This window comes from Equus quagga, chromosome 8 (assembly GCF_021613505.1).
Source record: "Equus quagga isolate Etosha38 chromosome 8, UCLA_HA_Equagga_1.0, whole genome shotgun sequence".
Lineage (NCBI taxonomy): Eukaryota > Metazoa > Chordata > Mammalia > Perissodactyla > Equidae > Equus > Equus quagga.
The window spans coordinates 118,974,166-118,992,135 of NC_060274.1; the positions used below are offsets into that span (position 1 = coordinate 118,974,166).

The 17,970-nt window shown below is 43.4% G+C and overlaps 2 protein-coding genes across 2 annotated transcripts in view; one reads left to right on the forward strand and one right to left on the reverse strand.

Annotated features, from left to right (window-relative positions):
* Positions 1 to 10,476, reverse strand: part of DENND11 (DENN domain containing 11) — a 40,976-nt gene extending 30,500 nt beyond the window's left edge. Inside the window, exon 1 of the mRNA XM_046669504.1 lies at positions 10,100 to 10,476. Coding sequence (XP_046525460.1) covers positions 10,100 to 10,367 — 268 coding nt within the window. The 5' untranslated portion in view covers positions 10,368 to 10,476. The remainder of the gene's footprint in view (positions 1 to 10,099) is intronic.
* WEE2 (WEE2 oocyte meiosis inhibiting kinase) overlaps positions 10,366 to 17,970 on the forward strand; it is a 34,749-nt gene continuing 27,144 nt past the window's right edge. The window contains exons 1-2 of the mRNA XM_046668955.1: positions 10,366 to 10,559; positions 16,737 to 16,809. Coding sequence (XP_046524911.1) covers positions 10,366 to 10,559; positions 16,737 to 16,809 — 267 coding nt within the window. The remainder of the gene's footprint in view (positions 10,560 to 16,736; positions 16,810 to 17,970) is intronic.

Here is a 17,970-nt window from a genome sequence, read left to right on the forward strand (position 1 = left end):
TATTTTTAGCTTGGCGCATGGCCTTCCAAACGATGATGATGTTTCTCCATACTTTCTTGAGTATGAGTAACTTCTGGCCCATGAGATGTGGACAGAAGTGAGGTATGTAGTTTCAACATGTGCCTTAAAGGGAAGGAGTACGTTGCCCCTTCCTCCACCCTGCTGCCAGGAATGTGGATGCGGTGACAAGCTGTCCTGAATCATGAAGGTGAGGGCATCAGCCTACATATCATGGAGGGGATGACGGAGCAATAGCCAACAGGAGTCTAGGCCCCTGGATGACCTCATGGATCTGAGCCAGCATTCTAGCCCTGGGCCAACTATCTCCTAACTGTTACATTAAAAAGAAATAAACTCCTATCTTGATTAAGCCACAGTTAACTTGGGTCTCTTGTATTTATGGCTAACCCCACATCCCACTTAATAGAGCTGACGTGTAGGATAAAGTCCCCATTCCCAAGCCTGGTTCTCAAAGCCTTCCTCCTTCTCCCTCTGCGCCTGGCCAGCCCTCATTGTACAGAAACCAAAAGACTCAGATGGAGTGAATGACATCCTCTGAGTTACAATCTTCACTTCTAGATGGATGCAAGCCATTCTGGGATGGGAAGAAAGGTCCATCAGGGTCAGGCTGGCAAATCATGGAATGGAGCACTGGCTCCAGAACACCACTCTGGGAATAGTTATCTTTCTCCTACAGGAAAAACATTTCCGCTGACGCACTCCTTGAATGAAAGGGAAGTAGATAAAAGCTACTATGGCCCTCATCCCAGCCTAATATAATCGTCTTAGATGTCTGTCTCCCCAGGATACCAAACTTCGTAAAGGCAGGGACTTTTCTTGTTTATCTTCACATTCCAACAGAGCACAGTGCCTCACACAGAACAGTATGGGCATTCAAAAAAAAAAAAAGAAGAGAAAAAACGTTTTTATTGCGGACAAGCAAGTTTTTTAAAACTGATGAATTAATACTAATTATTCTAGGCATAATGATATTGTGGTTATGTAGGAAAGTGTCCTCCTTCTTAGGAAGTTCATACTCAAGTGTTGAGGAGTGAAGTATCTACCTGTCTGCATTTACTTTCAAATAGCTCAGGGAAAAAAAAGTATATCTAATACAATCAGTTCTGATATAACGCTTGCTGAGTTTGTGTCAACACAACTGATACACTAGGGAACAATCTGAGCATAGGGAATGTCACATTTGCTTATGCTATTGAGTCAATGCAATCTCAATCAAAATCTTGGCAAGTTATTTTGGGGATGTTGCCAAATTAACTCTAAAGTTTACATGGAAAGGCAAAAGCCCCCAAATAGCCAACACAATACTGAAGATGAAGTTGGAGGACTGATACCACCCAATTCTAAGATTTACTATAAAACTACAGTAATCAAGACAGTGTGGTATTGGTGAAAGATTAGACAAACAGGTCCGTGGAACAGAAGAGAGAGCCCAGAAATAGACCCACACAAATACAGTCAACTCATCTTTGCCAAAAGAGCAAAAGCCATACAACAGAGCAAAGATAGTTTTTTCAACAAATGGTGCTGGAAAAACTAGACATTCACAGGCAAAAAAATGAATCAAGACAGAGATCTTACACTTTTCACAAAAATTAACACAGTATAAATAGTATACTTAAATGTAAAAAACCTCCCAGAAGATCACATAGGAGAAAATCTAGGTGACCTTGTGTTTAGAACAAGTTTTTAGATACAACACCAAAAGCCCAGTCCATGAAGGAAAAAATCAGTAAGGTGTACTTCATTAAAATGAAAAACTTCTGATCTGTGAAAGACACTATTAAGAGTATAAAAATACAAGTCACACACGGGGAGAAAACATGTGCAAAAACATATCTGATAAAGGCTTATATCTAAAATGCACAAAGAACTCTTAAAACTCAACATTAAGAAGACAACCCAATTTAAAAAACGGACAAAAGATCTGAACACACATGTCACCAAAGAAGATACATAGATGGCAAATGAGCATATGAAAACATGCTCAACATCACATGTCACCAGGGACCTGCAAATTAAAACAAGATACCACTATGCATCTATTAGAATGGTCAAAATCCAAAACACAGAAAACACCAAATGCTGATGAGGATGTGGAGCAACGGGAACTCTCATTCATTGCTGGTACGAATGCAAAATGGTACAGCCACCTTGGAAGACAGTGTGGCCATTTCTTAAAAAATTACACATACCTTACCAGCAATCCTGCTCCTTCGTATTTATCCAATGAGTTTAAAACACGTCCATACAAAAGCTTGCGTATAAATGTTTATAGTAGCTTTATTTATAATTGCCAAAAACTGGAAGCAACCAAGATGTCCTTTGATAGGTGAACGAATAAACAAACTGTGGGATATCCATAAAATGAAATACTATTCAGCAATAAATAGAAATGAGCTATCAAGCTATGAAAAGACATGGAGGAACCATACGCGCATATTGCTAAGTGAGAGAAGCCAGTCTCAAAAGCTTATATACTATGTAATTCCAACTATGTGACATTCTGGAAAAGGAAAAAGTACAGAGATAGAAGAAAGATCAGAGTGTAAGGAAGGATGAATAGGTGGAGCACAGAGGATTTTTAGGGCAAGAAAACTATTCTGTATGGTACTGTTATGGTGAATAAATAGCATTGTGCATTTTTCAAAACCCATAGAACGTACAACACAAAGGGGGAACCTTAACGGAAACTATGGACTTTAGTTAATAATAATGTATCAAAATTGGTTCATCATTTGTAACAAATATATCACATATTCTAATACAAGATGTTAGTAATAGGGGAAGCTGTGTAAGGGAGACGGAAGGTGGTATGTGAGAATTCTCTGTACTTTCTGCTCATTCTTCTGTAAACCTGAAATTGCTCAAAAAATAAAATTATTAATTAAAAAAAGCTAATAGAAGAATTAACCTGGGTTAATTACCCCGGGGGTAGTAAATGATATGTGGTTATATAAGAAAATGGCCTTATTCTTAGGAGATTTATACAGACGTATTTAGAAATGAAATGTCATGATGTTTGCAACTTACTTTCAAATAGTTCAGCAAAAAAAAGAAAAGTACATCTATAGGTAGTCAGTTCTGCTATAACACTGGCTGAATTTGTTCCAGAGCAATTGATATATCAGGGAACAATTTGATGATAGGGAATTTCATGTCTACTGAGGCATGATTTGGATCACAAGGTTCACACTGTGAATGCAGGAAACTGCACCCCACTGAACGGAGCCCCCCCCCCACATACACCCCTCAAACATCTGTGGGTGACCTGAGTCACCCGGCGCATTATGAGCCACGCCTATCACTTCTAGTGCTATTACTTTCCATCCAAGTTCACAGAGACTTTCTTCCCCCACTTCACACTAACTCACAAGGTCAACCCTTCCAACACCCACCTTCATATGCAAATCTCAGGTCTTTTTTAAGATAAAGTGCCATATTTTGAGTGTTTATGTCTTTTTTAACCATCTAACACATATGAGTACATACATTACAAACTGTCCTACCATTTGTGTTATGTCCTTATCTTTTTTAAATGTGTCACTGATAAAGTTTTGAGTGTTGGGCCCCTTACCTCAATTTTCCCATAAGCCCAGTGACTTTTACTGCATGATGATTTTTTTTTTTAATTTTTTTTTGGTGAGGAAGATTGGCCCTGAGCTACCATCTGTTGCCAATCTTCCCTTTTTTGCTTGAGAAGATTGTCGCTGACCTAACATCTGTGCCAATCTTCCTCTATTTTATGTGGAATGCCACCACAGCATGGCTTAACAAGTGCTGCTAGGTCCGCGCCCAGGATCAGAACCTGTGAACCCCAGGCTGCTGAAGCAAAGCATGAGAACTTAACCACTACGCAACTGGGTCAGCCCCTAGCACAGTGATTTTTAAAAACGCATATTTTGTATTTTAGCAGAACTGACTGTATAAGGATAGAGCAAATATGGCAAAATGTCAACAAATGGGAACTCAAGTGAAAGATACATAGATTTTCACTGTACTATTCTTCCAACTTCTTTGAGGTTTAAAAAATTTCAACATACAAATTGAGGAACACAATTGAAAATAATGAAGATGTGAAAAAAAAGGTTAAGCATACAGGATTGTGCAAAAGCAAAAATAACTGAGGCAATGTGCTATAAATACGGGAACTAAGAGGCATCATGGCTGAAGGTCATCCTTTAACAGAAATATTTCACTATTTTAAAAAATTGGAAACCAGTTTACATATGAAACTTGTAGAGGCTTAAAGAAAAATGACTTTGCAAATATAACAATCCTTGGTGGCAAGCCATTTAATGCCAGAAAAACCTCACACCGAACGCTCCTTATCCAGGCTCAGTCGTCACACTCTAAGCCCTTTGCTCTTCCAAATACGCTCCCCACACTTCAGAAACTCAGCCAGGGAGCTGGGGCCTGGAAGGCATCAACAGAAGGGCCCAGCCCAGGGGCAGTCAGTCACGGAGAGAGGAGTCAACACTGACCAGTGCCTTATTTCCTTTTTCTCTCCTTCCATCCACACATCCTCTCTCTTCTTGGGCCACACCTTGGGCCTATCACAGTTACCTACAGGCCCTGCCTAGCCTCCAGCTGCAGAGACAACTTATGAGGAGTGTCCACAGGACCTCACGAGGCACAAATGTGGCAGTCTGCATTGTGTACCTTCAGCTAGTCTCAAGAAATATTAGTGGAACGTACCCTGGTAGCACAGTGCCAGGTGCTGGGCTCATGCAAAGGCAAATACGTGCTTGTTTAAAGGACCCTAGATCGACAGATGACTGGATTGGTGGCTCACTTATCCAGCGGAAGCCAGAGGGCAATGCTGAGCCTGGTTGTAGATGCAGATGGTCTGAACCTTGCACTCCTTGGTTGCGAAGGCCAGCCAGGCAGCTGTGTATGTGAGGGGTCCCCAGAGCTGATGTTTATAAGCTTCTATATCAAGTGAGATACACTCTATCCTACCCATGTAGGGGGCTGCCTGTCTCCCATTTCTACATAAGCACCTCTGAGGGAGGCCACCAAACCCCAGAGATGGAAGAAACCTCAGAAGATTATTTAGTTCAGACTCCAACACCAGAAAAGTTAACAGCCCATATCGCTTGACTTTTTGGTATTAAGTAGTTTTAAATAGTCTTAAAACCACTAGGATGAGGGTGTATCCAAAGCAAAGGAAGAGAGTCAGTATGAAGAAACCTGAGGCAGGAAGAAATTAATCTTGGCGATTTCAAGTCAGCCATATGCCAATCCATGGCTGAATTCCAACGCATTAATTTTACATGGGAAAAAACTTCCATTTCACAGGCCCCATATTGTTTTACCCTGGGCAGTGGCGTGCGGCGGAGGGAGTGCAGGCACGGGAGGCAGGCAGCCGGGCTCGCCTCTGGGCTCTGCCCCTCCCTGTTCTGCGATTTAAGATGACTGAATGGCTCTGTGCCTCTGTTTTTCTCATCACTGCAGCCAAGGTGGTGCAAAGAACTAGAGGCAAAGTTCTTGAGCCCAAACACAGTTCCTGGCCCAGAGTGGGCACTCAGCAACTGCTGGGGGTTAGGATTCCCACTCCTACCTCACTCTCCATAGAATTTAAGAGAAGAAACAGAATTCACAGCAGATGGCCACAGACTGACTTCTCCCTGAAAACCGCAAGCAGGTGAATCACCAAACAGCCTGGGAAAGATTTTGCCAATGTGGGATTAATGAAATTAACCACAACTGTAGTCCACTGACATCTGATGGAAACTACAGAGAAAGGACATGGCAGAGTCAATCATCCCAAGAGACTTTCTTCTGTTGCCCAGCAGAACGGGTCTTCTCTTTGCCTCTCTTTGAGCTGGCCATTTTTAGGAGTGCCCTTTGCATCTCAAAATTAAGCTCCAAATTTTCCATTCTCCTTCTACGTGGTCACTTTCCCACCCATACCTGGAGCCTTTTATTATTTGCACGAGTCAGATGACCCGGGCAGCACTCCAAGTCATGCCTCAGACACCGCGCCTAGCCTACTCTCGCTGTGCCACCATCATCCCCATTGTTTAAAAGAAAATGCTTGTATTTCATTGACTATATGGAGAGTGTATGGAGATCAAAATTAGTGTGTGTGATTTTCAATACATTCATTTGATATAAACATAGGAGCATTATTTAGATGCACTAAATTAAATAGGTGTTTAGATGTAATTTGGGCACTGGTAAGAGGTTGAGGGAGAATAGGTAGTAATTTATCCCTAATCAGGAAGAACAAAAGGAGAGAAATCTTAAAGCCTCAGCAGGTTCTCCTCCCCTTAACCACTTCCCTCCCTCTTGAGCCACCCCAATACAAACACACAGAGCGTAGGAATTTCTCCCAGACACCCACAAAGTAACTCTGGGGAAACTGTAGCAGTTTAAATTGAATCTCTTATAAAGAAACAGGCGAATGAGGCAGATTCACAGGTGTCATTCATGGTAGGTCCAAAGCTTTATGTGCCTCAGGCCCACACGCGAGTCCTCAGTCACATGGTGAGACAGCTATGTCACCTTTACAGACAGGGGAGGGACAAGTAGGCTGATTTCCAAGTGTGACAATACCTTTTCCCTTAATTAAGCAGAGAAAAGTAAAGAAATTCTACTAGAAACCCAAAGAACAAAATAAAAACTAAAAATCGAGGCTCTAAACAATGGGTTGAACACAATGAAAAAGCAATATTCTGGCTGCCAACCTCTCCCAGCCAGCTCGCGTAGTCAGCATCTGGGCCTGGTTTCAATAGCAGCTTTGTAGCCCAGATGGCCAGCACCACCATCCTAAGGACTCTCTGCTCCAGATCAAGACTGAGTGTGTGAGTGTAAGAGAGAGAGTGTGAGCGTGTGTAAGTCTCTACCTCTCTTGAACCTGAACCCCTGATCCTCATGCCATTTGTAGATCCAACAACCATAATTTTCAAACCATGAGTCCAAAGAAAATAACATTCTTTATGTCTCTGCCTTTTTCTGACTCTTCCTGGAAAACCCAACCCAAAACTTGTATCCAAAGATATTAAAGAAGAATTACTCTCTTATTCCCATAAACCAGTCTGAGAATCACTGAGCACATTCCTCCCAAATGTGCGCACATATGACCCCCCCACACACCCTCTAACAAGCATCCACTGCTCCCCATATTCCCTCTTACGTCCACTTTCACCACATAGGCAACTCACACCTTACAGGTGGACCAGAGCTGTGGTTTCTCTCCTCCTCCATTCTCTCCCCTGCACACACTGATTTGGGTATCTACACTAGGTGGGGAGATGAATGACATATCTGTGGCCTGGGCAGGTAATAACAGGGGAGGTTTGGGGAGAAGGAAGGAGTGCCTAGGGAAGAAAACAGAGGACACAGACAGGAGAGACACGGGGGAATGGATAGGCAGGCAAGCAAGACAGAGAAACTCTAGACAATTTCTCCCACATACTAATAAACTTCTGTGATATGCTCTGATTTTGATTAAAAAAAAAAAGGCAGTATTCCTTTTATGACTTTTGGAAACACAGGCTAAAGAAGGGCAAAAGTCTTAGTGGACCAAGATTAAATAGTAACATAGAGCAGATCCGGCTCACTGGTAGAGTGAGGAAGACACAGCTAAAACCAGGAGGCCTAAGTCTGGCCTGGTGATGTCTCCAGCCCACCAGGCAACCGAGGGCCTGCATCTCACCTCTCCAGACCATGATGTCCTCAGCCTCTCACAGCGGACTCACCGGAGCTCACTAAGGCCCTGGTCCTAGCGCTAACCTTTGAGGCACGGGAACCTCAGGAGCATTCACTTATTCATTCCATCTTCTACTTTTAGCAGATGTATCATGTAATTTTTACTTTATATAGGTACTATCAGAATATTTTTACAGGATGCAAAGTGCCATTTTGGACTGGGATAGATGACAGAAGAGAAATAAAGTTTATAGGCAGGAAACAACAGCTTTCCAAAAAAACACAAACAAAACAAAACCATCAACCAAAGTTAAAAACACACACTCTTTCTCCCTCCCTCTCCTCTCCTTCCCCTCTAGTCCCTAGAGACAGTAATGATGAAAAGTTAGGAGGCAGAGGTTCAGGCAGTGTAGTATGCTAGAAACACCACTGGACTTAGAGTCAAGTATTCATTGGCTGGTTAATATTTCAAAACTAGTCAGTCGTCCCTGGTCTGTTTGCTCTGGTATAAACAATCAAATTATAGAATAATGATTAGAATTAAGTGAAACACCATTACAGTAAAACGCCTGCACAAAGTGTCTAAGTATCACTTACAATCCATCCTTTCCACACTCACCTTCATCTGAAAACCTTTCACACATACACACTCCATATACACAAACCCAAAACACCATGCTCACCAGCTGTGACTGAGAAGGCAGGGGAGGGTCCCAGCTCTGTGGAGCTTTTCAATTTTATCAATTCCATCTGCGGTTAGTGTAAGATTCTCTTTTCTCCTTCCCTTCCCTAGACTCTGCCGCCAGAGCTACCACTGCTAAATCAGGCCCTGTTAATGTTCCATTTCTTCCAGTTACCGTTCAACACTTCCCAGAAGCAATCTCATGCTTGCATCTATTTACTTGTAGGTGATGGGGTAGGGTATAAGGAATATTATTAGTTACAGAGTATCTGTTTTTGTCTAGCAGTAAGGGTTACTTTGGTCAAAAAAGAATGTAATTTTTCAAACTACTGGTATGTGGGAGGCCCAACCACAGGTGAGTCAACCAGCCTATGTGATAAGCATAAAAGTTTTTTAAAAATAGAAAATACCAGTAAGCACTATATGTAGAAGGGGTTAATACTACTTCGTGAAACTTCTCGTTCAGTTACATATGTACGTATGTGAGCATATTGGTTGGGATGTAAAATTAATTTCATATGGTGAGTCACAGTCAAAAAAGTTTGAAAGCCATTGGGACGGGGCCAAGGACTAGACAAGAGTCAGAAAGGCCTACTCTCCTTCCCACAAATCGTGGATTTTTCTTCTGAGGCTTGCTGGTTTACAAGCCCCGAGCCAAGGTAAATTACCCTTAACTAGGGCCTGGGCACCCATCTTCCGCCACAGCTGAATGCCCAACTCAGGACCCTAACACCTTTTCCTCTTGCCATGGCAGTCCATCAAGTTTTTCCGGATGGCTGTCTGACCGGGTTCTACCCTCATCCTTGGAGGACCAGGAAGGGACCTCCAGAAAGAAGCAGAATATTTTCCTTCACTAATAGGCACTCCACATTCCAGCAACCGCACTGGAGGTGCGGACAGAAAGACACACTTGGGTTTTCTTAAGGCCCAGAACCACGAACACAGCTCTCCGTCCTCCAACACTGAGAGCAGAGCAGCTCTTCACGCCCTCCCGGGCCACCTGAGGCTTCCGAGAGCGCATGCTTGCTCCCTGGCTTTTGAACCCCCATGAAGTCTCTTACCGCTAAAACGCACATCTTTCTTATTAGGCGGTTAGGCTACAGATTATGTGAGACAACCTTTTAATTCTCCAAACATAGCGCAGAGACTACCTGAGGAGGCTTCTCCTTTAATCCGTCTCCAGCTTAATCCCTCAGTCCCATCCCTTAATGCTCCCAGCATTAATTCCTCAAAATAATGCTGTCAGAGAAAGTGAACTTGGCCGCTTGGAAAGTTACCGCGCAGGGAGGCGGGGAGCGAGGGCGGGGAAGCGGAGAACCTGAAGCTTAGGACAATCTGTTTCAGAAGGAGTCCACTCGGGGGTCGTTCCTCCTCTTTATGGAAAAAACCTTTTAGCCAAACAAGAAAACAAAACAAAAGCTGGCGTGCCCGCGGCCACAAACAGGATCCTCCATCGTCGGAGAAGTGCAAACACGGCTGAGGATGGGCGCGCGGAAGGCGGATCTGCTGAGAAGCAGCGGGACGGACAGGAGAGGGCGGTCGGAGGGCGCAGGGAACAAAGCCACGGGTCCCGCGCCCAGACCTGGCGAGGGCACTCTGCAGTCTCCCCGGGAGCCAGCCGGCGGGGTGGGGTGCAGGTGTGTGGGTGCGGGTGCGCGCACAGCGAGCCCCTCCCCCGCCGCCCCCGAAGCCCAGGGGTAGGGGGGACCCTCTCCCCGCCCCAGGTCCCCGAGCGGCTCTCACCCGAGCGGGGATCGAAGGTGACCACGAACACGGCCACCACCTGGTCCTCCTCCACGTCGCCCAGCTCTAGGCGCCCGGGCTGCAGCAGCACCTCGGAGGGACCCAGCTCCTCGCGCTCCCGCCGCCTCGGCGGCTCTGCGGCCGGCCGGCCGCCCCCGCCGCTGCCCCAGCCCCGGCCTCCAGCCTGCAGCTCCGGGGCCTGCGGCGGGGAGACGGCGGGGCCCTCGGCCCAGCGCAGCAGCGGCGCCGCGTCTCCCCGCTCCACCATGGCGAAGCGAGGAGGAGCCGCGGGCGGCGAGGGGCGGGCGCAGGGGCGGGCTGCGGGAACTCCCCTCGCCGGCCGGCCGCCGGGCTCCGCGCTCGCGCCGCGCCTCCGCGCCCCGCGGCCCGCACCTGCGCCGGGCCGCCCCGCCCCCGGAGCCGACTTTCCGCTCGCGCTGGGAAGGCGTCCTCCCAGCAGGTTTCGCGGAACTGCGTGCCTTATTTGGGATTCAGGGATGCGTGTGTGTTCTCGTGTATAGAAAACGTGTGGTGAAAGGACGCGCATCCACCTGGATCTACCTGTGCCTGGGTTGAGATGCCTTCTCACCTAGGATTCGGTGGGATAACTGGACCACTGTGGATTTTTATACGCCACCCATTATTTCTGAAAGTCCCCTGGTCATATGGGCCGTGACGGATACGTATTACATAATGCTGGGTGTGTGGCCAGTGCTACCGCTGTGCTGGGAAGTGAAGCAGAAGTGGGGAGCCCTGGCTGCAGGGCGTTGTTTGGGTTTGAGATGTGGCCTGGTCTCCTGAAGCTGTGAACTTGGTGTCTGGCCTGGAGTCGTTGTATATGTACAACCCGGTCTGGTGTGCCCTTGAGTAAGCTGGATAGTGCCCTGGCCCTGGCCTTCCTGGACCCAGCCTGGGGCTCCCCATCCATTTCAGTGACTAAGTCTTCAGAGATGATGGATGGTCACTCGCCGTTGCCAGGAGGGGGTTGAACTAAATATATAAAAGATCAAAGCAGTCCCGATTCTTTAGGGTACAATGCTGCATAAATAGATTCTTCATTGTTATATCATAGATTTTGGGCTGGAAGCAGCAGCCTTGGGCAGTTATTGATTATCTCCTTGGGAAGAGAGATTAAATTATATCATCGCATGTCTGGCACATGGGATATGAATCTTCATAAATGTCCCCTGGCTAACACCTAGTGCATAAATCCACTGGGTTTTTCTGGGAACAGGCAAACTGCCAGGACTTCCTGAACCTTGGATGAATTGGATATCTGAACAAGTCTTTCTCCTCATCTCATTCCTTCTCACTATTTTAACGGCTATGCCTATTTCTTATTCCCACCTCCTCTGATTACTCAGCTACTAGATTTACCCCAATGGTTGAGGCATTCAAAGTGTTATGTTAAAATATAAATGGAGGCTAATAGAACATCCTTAATCAATTTCCAAAGCCATCAGCTTTAGGTCTCACTTTTCTCTTTTCTCCCCTGAAGGACTGACTTCCTTTTGAGTGAACTCCCCCCCCGCCCACCACCACACACACACCCCCTAGTTTAATACCTTCAAGCTGTATATATACCAGGAAATAAACTCATAATCTCCGTCCCAATCAAAATCAATTTGCTATATAAACAGAAGACTGAAATGTCCGAATCCTAAAAGCCTTTTCCAGTCTTCATTTATGTGTGTGTTTTAGCTCACCAGCCACCACATCTATCTTCAGATTCCTAGTGCCTTGCATAACAGGTACTCAATAAATATTTTTCACCCAAGCAAACGAAAGTAGAGACGTAGACCTCTGTACAACTGGCCCCTCTTGCCAGGTTTAACCTAGTATCTTGCACATAGGAGGTGCTCACAAATGTTAACGATGGTGATGAAACCCCTCTTAGACATTCACAGTCTGAAAGAGGCTCTATATCTGACCATTGGATTTATCGTTTCTGTGTCTACTGAATTTCCCAAGATGATAGGAAGGTAACTAACTGAATTTAGCTATTAGAATAGCTCTGATGGGGAACTACCGTGAAGGGCAAGAAGGAATGAAGAGGCAATCACATTCAGAGATGCCAGGATAACGTTATATTTTTAAATGAGTTCCCCTAGAACCCCATATGTCTAAATTTTAAAATAAAAAAATTATTTTACTTTCCAAAATAATAAATATCTACATTATATAAAATACATTATAAAAAATATACCTGCATTATTTATGTAAAAGTATAATGTATATAAAATGCATTATAAAAAAGTATTTTTGATCTATAATCTCATCACTGAGTTGGCTACTGTTAAGATTTTGCTTAGCCTATTTCATCAATTCTAGGATGCAAAATTTTTCATTTAACATTACTATGGCAACTCATAATCAGTGCCAGCCCCACTGAGGTCAAGTTCTCACAGAAGAGATTGGTGTTTGCTCTTGTCAGCCGTCTGGAGGCAACACCAACCTGAGACTATTTTGAGTTAAGTTCTCTGCTTGAGGTTCTTTGGTAGTGTGAATTCAAAATACAAGCTAGCGTGAACACTGGCTTATAGTTCAAATTCTTAGGTGACTTTTTTCCTCCCTCCACCCAGTGACAAAGTTGAGACAAGCAAGTTTCCTCGCCTGGCCCTCTCTGCGTGGAAGGTTTATTTGGCAGTTGTATATGGGGTATCATATCAGACTCCCTGTCTTGGAGATTTTTTATTCTTAGTAGCATGTAAAAATAATGGTATATTTTGAAATAGATGTTAGATTTAGATGTTTTTCTAGTCTGTGTTCGTATGTTGAAATCATACTGTATATCAATTTTATATTCCCTTTTTTCCTTAGCATCATACCATGAATGCTATGCCATCCTATTAGAAACTTTTTATATGCATTTTAATGGTTTCCATTGTATGTTATGTTTGAAAATTTACTTAACCATTCTTCCTCTCATTGTTGGACAATCAAGGCTTTCCCTTGTTTCTTGGGCCTAAAGTGTTGGCCAAATTTCACTCTGAACTAACACTAGGTACCTATTACATGCCAAGCCCTGTGCACAGTACTGGGGCAGCTGTGAAAAAGACAGACATCCCTTCTCACAGGCTTACAGCTGAGCAGAGGAGGCAGCTACCAGGCAAGATATGAAATACAGAAGAAGGGGTGACAGGCAGGGCAAGCACCATCAGCCAATCAGGTTGCTGACTTATGACAGATTGCCAAGAGTGGCAATACGGGGTTAAAATGTATTCATGTTCTTTCAGGTTCTTGATTGGCAAATTGTTGATTCACAAGTGTATAAGGGCATCAATTTCATTTCACTCTTGTCCCAGTTAGATATTGCCATTTAAAATATTTTTTGCCAATTTGTTAGGTGAAAATGGCATTTTGTTTTAAGTTAATGTTTTTTGAGTGAATCTGATCATGATTTCAAAATACGTGTTGGTGATTTATGCTTCCTCTTCAGTCCGTTGTCTTTTCATGATACCTTTTGCTCACTGATCCTTTGGGGTCTTCATGCTCTTGTTATCAATTTGCATGAGTTCTTTATGCAGTATGAATATTAACCTTTCGTCTGGCATGCTTCTTGTTATATCATTTCCAATTTATGTGTGGTTTCAATGCTGCTTAATTGCTTTATGAAATATAGATGTTCTAAATTTTATGTAGTCAAAGTTTCTGCGATTTCTTATGTTGCTTTGACATTTAGAAAGTTGGGTCCCACCCAGAAATTTGACCAACATTCACTTTTATTTTCTTCTAGTTATTTATAGATTCATTTTCCACATAATCTGTTCAGTGTTTATATTGATATGTGAGATGATGAAGTGAGACTCTAAATTTTTTTATTGAAAAATGATTTATGATTCCCCTTTAAAGTACAATATTATATTACTGATATTTATTAATCTATTATTCTTTGCCATTGACCTGTTTATACTTACACTAGTACTACACTAATTACATATATATATTTCATATATATATATATATAATTTCAAGTTTGATTTCTAGGAGAGGTAGTCTTTTTTCTTTACTCTTTTTTTTTTTTTAACATCTTCAGCTATTTCTCACAATTAGTTTTCCATGTGACATTTAAAGTCATTTTATCCAGTTTCAAAAAAATGTGAGTTTTTTTCATTCAAACTGCATGAGAATTACGTTTTTTTCTTTAAGGTTGACACCTGAGCTTAGCTCTGTTGCCAATCTTCTTTTTTTTCCTTCTTCTTCTTCCCAAAGCCCCCCAGTACATAGTTGTATATTCTAGTTGCAGGTCCTTCTGGTTGTGCTATGTGAGACACCGCTTCAGCATGGCCTGACGAGTGGTGCCATGTCCACGCCCAGGATCCAAACTGGCAAAACTCTGGGCCACTGAAGTGGAGCACACAAACTTAACCACTTGGCCATGGGGCCAGCCCCAATAACTTAGTAATTTTGAATACACATTCCATTTTATTAATCCCTACACCATTTGTGGCTCAACCTGAGCACAGCCTCTGTGGTATTTACTGTGCTTTCAACGTGGGTTACACCAACAAGTGCCTGCAGCACAGATGATTTGGGAAGAGTGACGGGAAATACCAATGCAGACGGGACTGACATTATAGCCAGTGTGGTCTAATGTATAAAATACATGTTAGGAAGTTGGAAGTCTGGAACAGATCGGATACCCCAGGATGTCTCTGGGCTTTGGGTCCTTTCAGTATTTGACTGCAGGACTTAAGTTCATGGGCCAGATAAGGGTGCAGATACTCTCAGACCATTAGGAAGATTCGTTTCTTCATGTCTTCCACTCACTGACTTAATTTCACCCATTACACCTCAGCTTGTCCCACGGTCTGGACTCCTGTCTGGACCACTAGGATTTGCCTTGGTTAACTAATTATGCAGATTGATCACGGAAGCAGGGCCACCTATTCCTACCTGGCAGAGAGAATAAATTGGCTTAGTGATATAAAGACATTGATTCTTCTTCAGTAAATATGTAATTCTTGGGGCCGGCCCCATTGGGTAGTGGTTAAGTTTGTGAGCTCTGCTTTGGTGACCTGGGGTTCAGATCCTGGGCATGGACCTACACACTGCTCATCAACATACTGGGGCAGTGTCCCATATATAAAATAGAGGAAGACTGGCACGGATATTAGCTCAGAGACAATCTTCCTCACCAAAAAAAAACCCAAAAAACAAAACTAAGTTATTTAAAATCAACACATCCCTCCCTTTTAGGCCTCTGAAATTTGCACTAGAGTTGAATATTAAAAACTTGAAACCTCATAAAAGGTATCCATTCTGCAGTAGTGTCCATCATGGGGACAGACAGAATGCACAGCATGCACTTTGATTCACAGCACCTACTGTGTGACAAGCCCTATTCCAGGTAATGGAAATACAGCATCAGACAAAAGTTAAGTCCCTGTACTCATGGGATCCAGATTCTACTGGGGATGGCACAGGGGAAACAGACAATTTTAAAAATGAGCCATTAAATATATGATATATGATGTAGTGATAAGTGCTGTGAAGAAATATGAAACAGGGTAAGGGGCCAGAGAATGAGGATGTACTATCTGAAGTTGTCAGGGAAGATCTCTCCAGTCTGTGACCTGTAAGCAGCCACCTGGAGGAAGCGACAGGGTGAGTGAGGCGTGTGAGGCAAGATTTTGGCACCTGGAGGAACAGTGAAGAGACCAGAGCAGAATGAACGAGGGGGAATGGCAGGAGGCAGACAGGTTGTGTGTGAAATGGGAGGTCCTGCAGGATCTGAGCACAGGATCCTTTGAAAAGGATCCCTTTGGATACTGGATGGAAACAGGCTGCAGAAAGACCAGGAGGAAAGCAGGGGATGCCATTAGGAGGAGGCTGTTGCCTCCAGGTAAGAGATAATAATAGAACTGAAAGGATTTCTCACAGATTGGATGCAGGGTTGTAGAGAAACAGAGTAGTCAATGATTACTCACAGATTTTTGGCATGTTTCCATTTACCAAGAAATGAAAAAATTGCAGCAGGAGTGGGTTTGATAGGAAAGATCAGGAGTTTGGTTTCAGACATGCTAAAATTGAGATGCCTGGTGCACATCCAGAGGGAGATTTGACTGGGCAGCTGCACATCTGAAGTTCAAGAGACAGGACTGTGATGCAGATATGAATTCAGAGGTCAGCAGATTACAGACAGGGTTTAAAGCTATGGGCTGGACAATACTCCAAGCAAGTGAGTGTACAGAACAGGACAGAGAAAAGTCTAGGGGACTGAGCCCAGGGACGTCCAGAGTTTAGAGGTCAAGAGATGAAGGTGAGTGAGCGAAGTGATTGAGGCACTTTATGGACCAGTTTAAAAAATACACATATGTATATATTCATTCACTTGATTTTTAGACATTATTTTAAACATTTTAATAAGTAGATATCCATGGCAAAGATTAAATAATCAAATTGCATGCAGGACATATAATGAGGAGCAATTTCTTCTCCTCCAACCCCCATTCCCACTCTCTCTCCTTAGAGACAACCACTTTTGACAGTTTCTGTCTTTAGAACTTCTGGAGGTTACTTTTATTGGAAGAGCTTTAATTCTTTATCACACTTTAAAAAATCCTTAAAAGTTTGCTTTGTTTTGTTTCATTTTATGAAGGTAAAACTTCACTGTGGGGATCTTGTAATTGATTAGCAGTATGAAGAAGACGCTGATGTTTGACCAAACTACTTGTGACTTCCAGAGCCCACCCCTTGGAGCAGAGAGGGTAAGTCAAGATTGAGGAACAACAGATCCAGCTCTTAGAAGGAGTCTTTTCCATCGCTACTAATTTCTTCCTATTAAAGCAGTGAGAGAGAGAGAGAGTGTGTGTGTGTGTGAGAGAGAGCGAGAGAGAGACAGAGACAGAGACAGAGGTCTCATCTCTGTGCCTGTGGTTCTGGCCTTGGACTAGGTCACAGAGGCAGCCCATTACCTGCTCTAACTTTACAGAATCTGGGAATGGCCAAATGCCATATAGATTCTCCCAACTGTGGCTAATAGAGGAAAGATCAGACTAATGAGTCTACAGGAGTTTTAAAAAATCTGCTCCTTAAAGTATGGGCAGTACATCAGCAATCTCTAAATTACTGGGATATCAGGCTAGAACTCTGTTCCGGTCCTAAGAAGAATACTGTGTCTTCTGAGTGGACAAGTAGTGTGTCTGTTATAACAGCTATTTTGATGAATATCCTCTAGTTCTAGCAAATGGGAAACTTTGGCAACAGAAGCATTCACTAGAATCTGATTTATCACATAGATTTATAATAGATTTCAAATTAATAGATTGATCTAAGGGTTTTACTAACGGCACTGAAGTATTCATGGCTGAAAGGACATGTTATCAGAGATTTGCTTTAAAATACCCCAGCTCCCACCCCAACAAAGTTGCAGATATAAATGAAACAAGATTGTAAAACTGCCCATAATGTTTGAAGCTACGTATTGGTATATTAGGACTCACTATACTATATTTTCTCTACTTTTGGTAGGTTTGAACATTTCCACAAGAAAAAGCAAAACAAACAAGAAAAGTATTAATGATAGACTCCTAGGCTTTAAAATGACCTCCAGGCTTTACCTTACGTGGCCCACAATCTTTCCTTGGAATTCTGTTCTGCTAGCAATGCCACTCGGTAGACACAGAGGTGCAAGCACTTTGAGAGGAGAGATGTGGTGGCCAAATATAAAGTAGTGTTAATGATTACTGTTAATGATTTATATAATTATCACTAAATTCACTGTGACAGGTGACTGCTTCTGTGCACGCTCTCTTGGTGGTGGGAGGAGATCAGGAGACAGTCCCCTTCAAGGCTCCTGGCTTTGCTGACCACGCTCGTCATAGGAAGAGAGCTGTTAGGAGTCAGGAGCACCTGAGACCCCTGCTGCA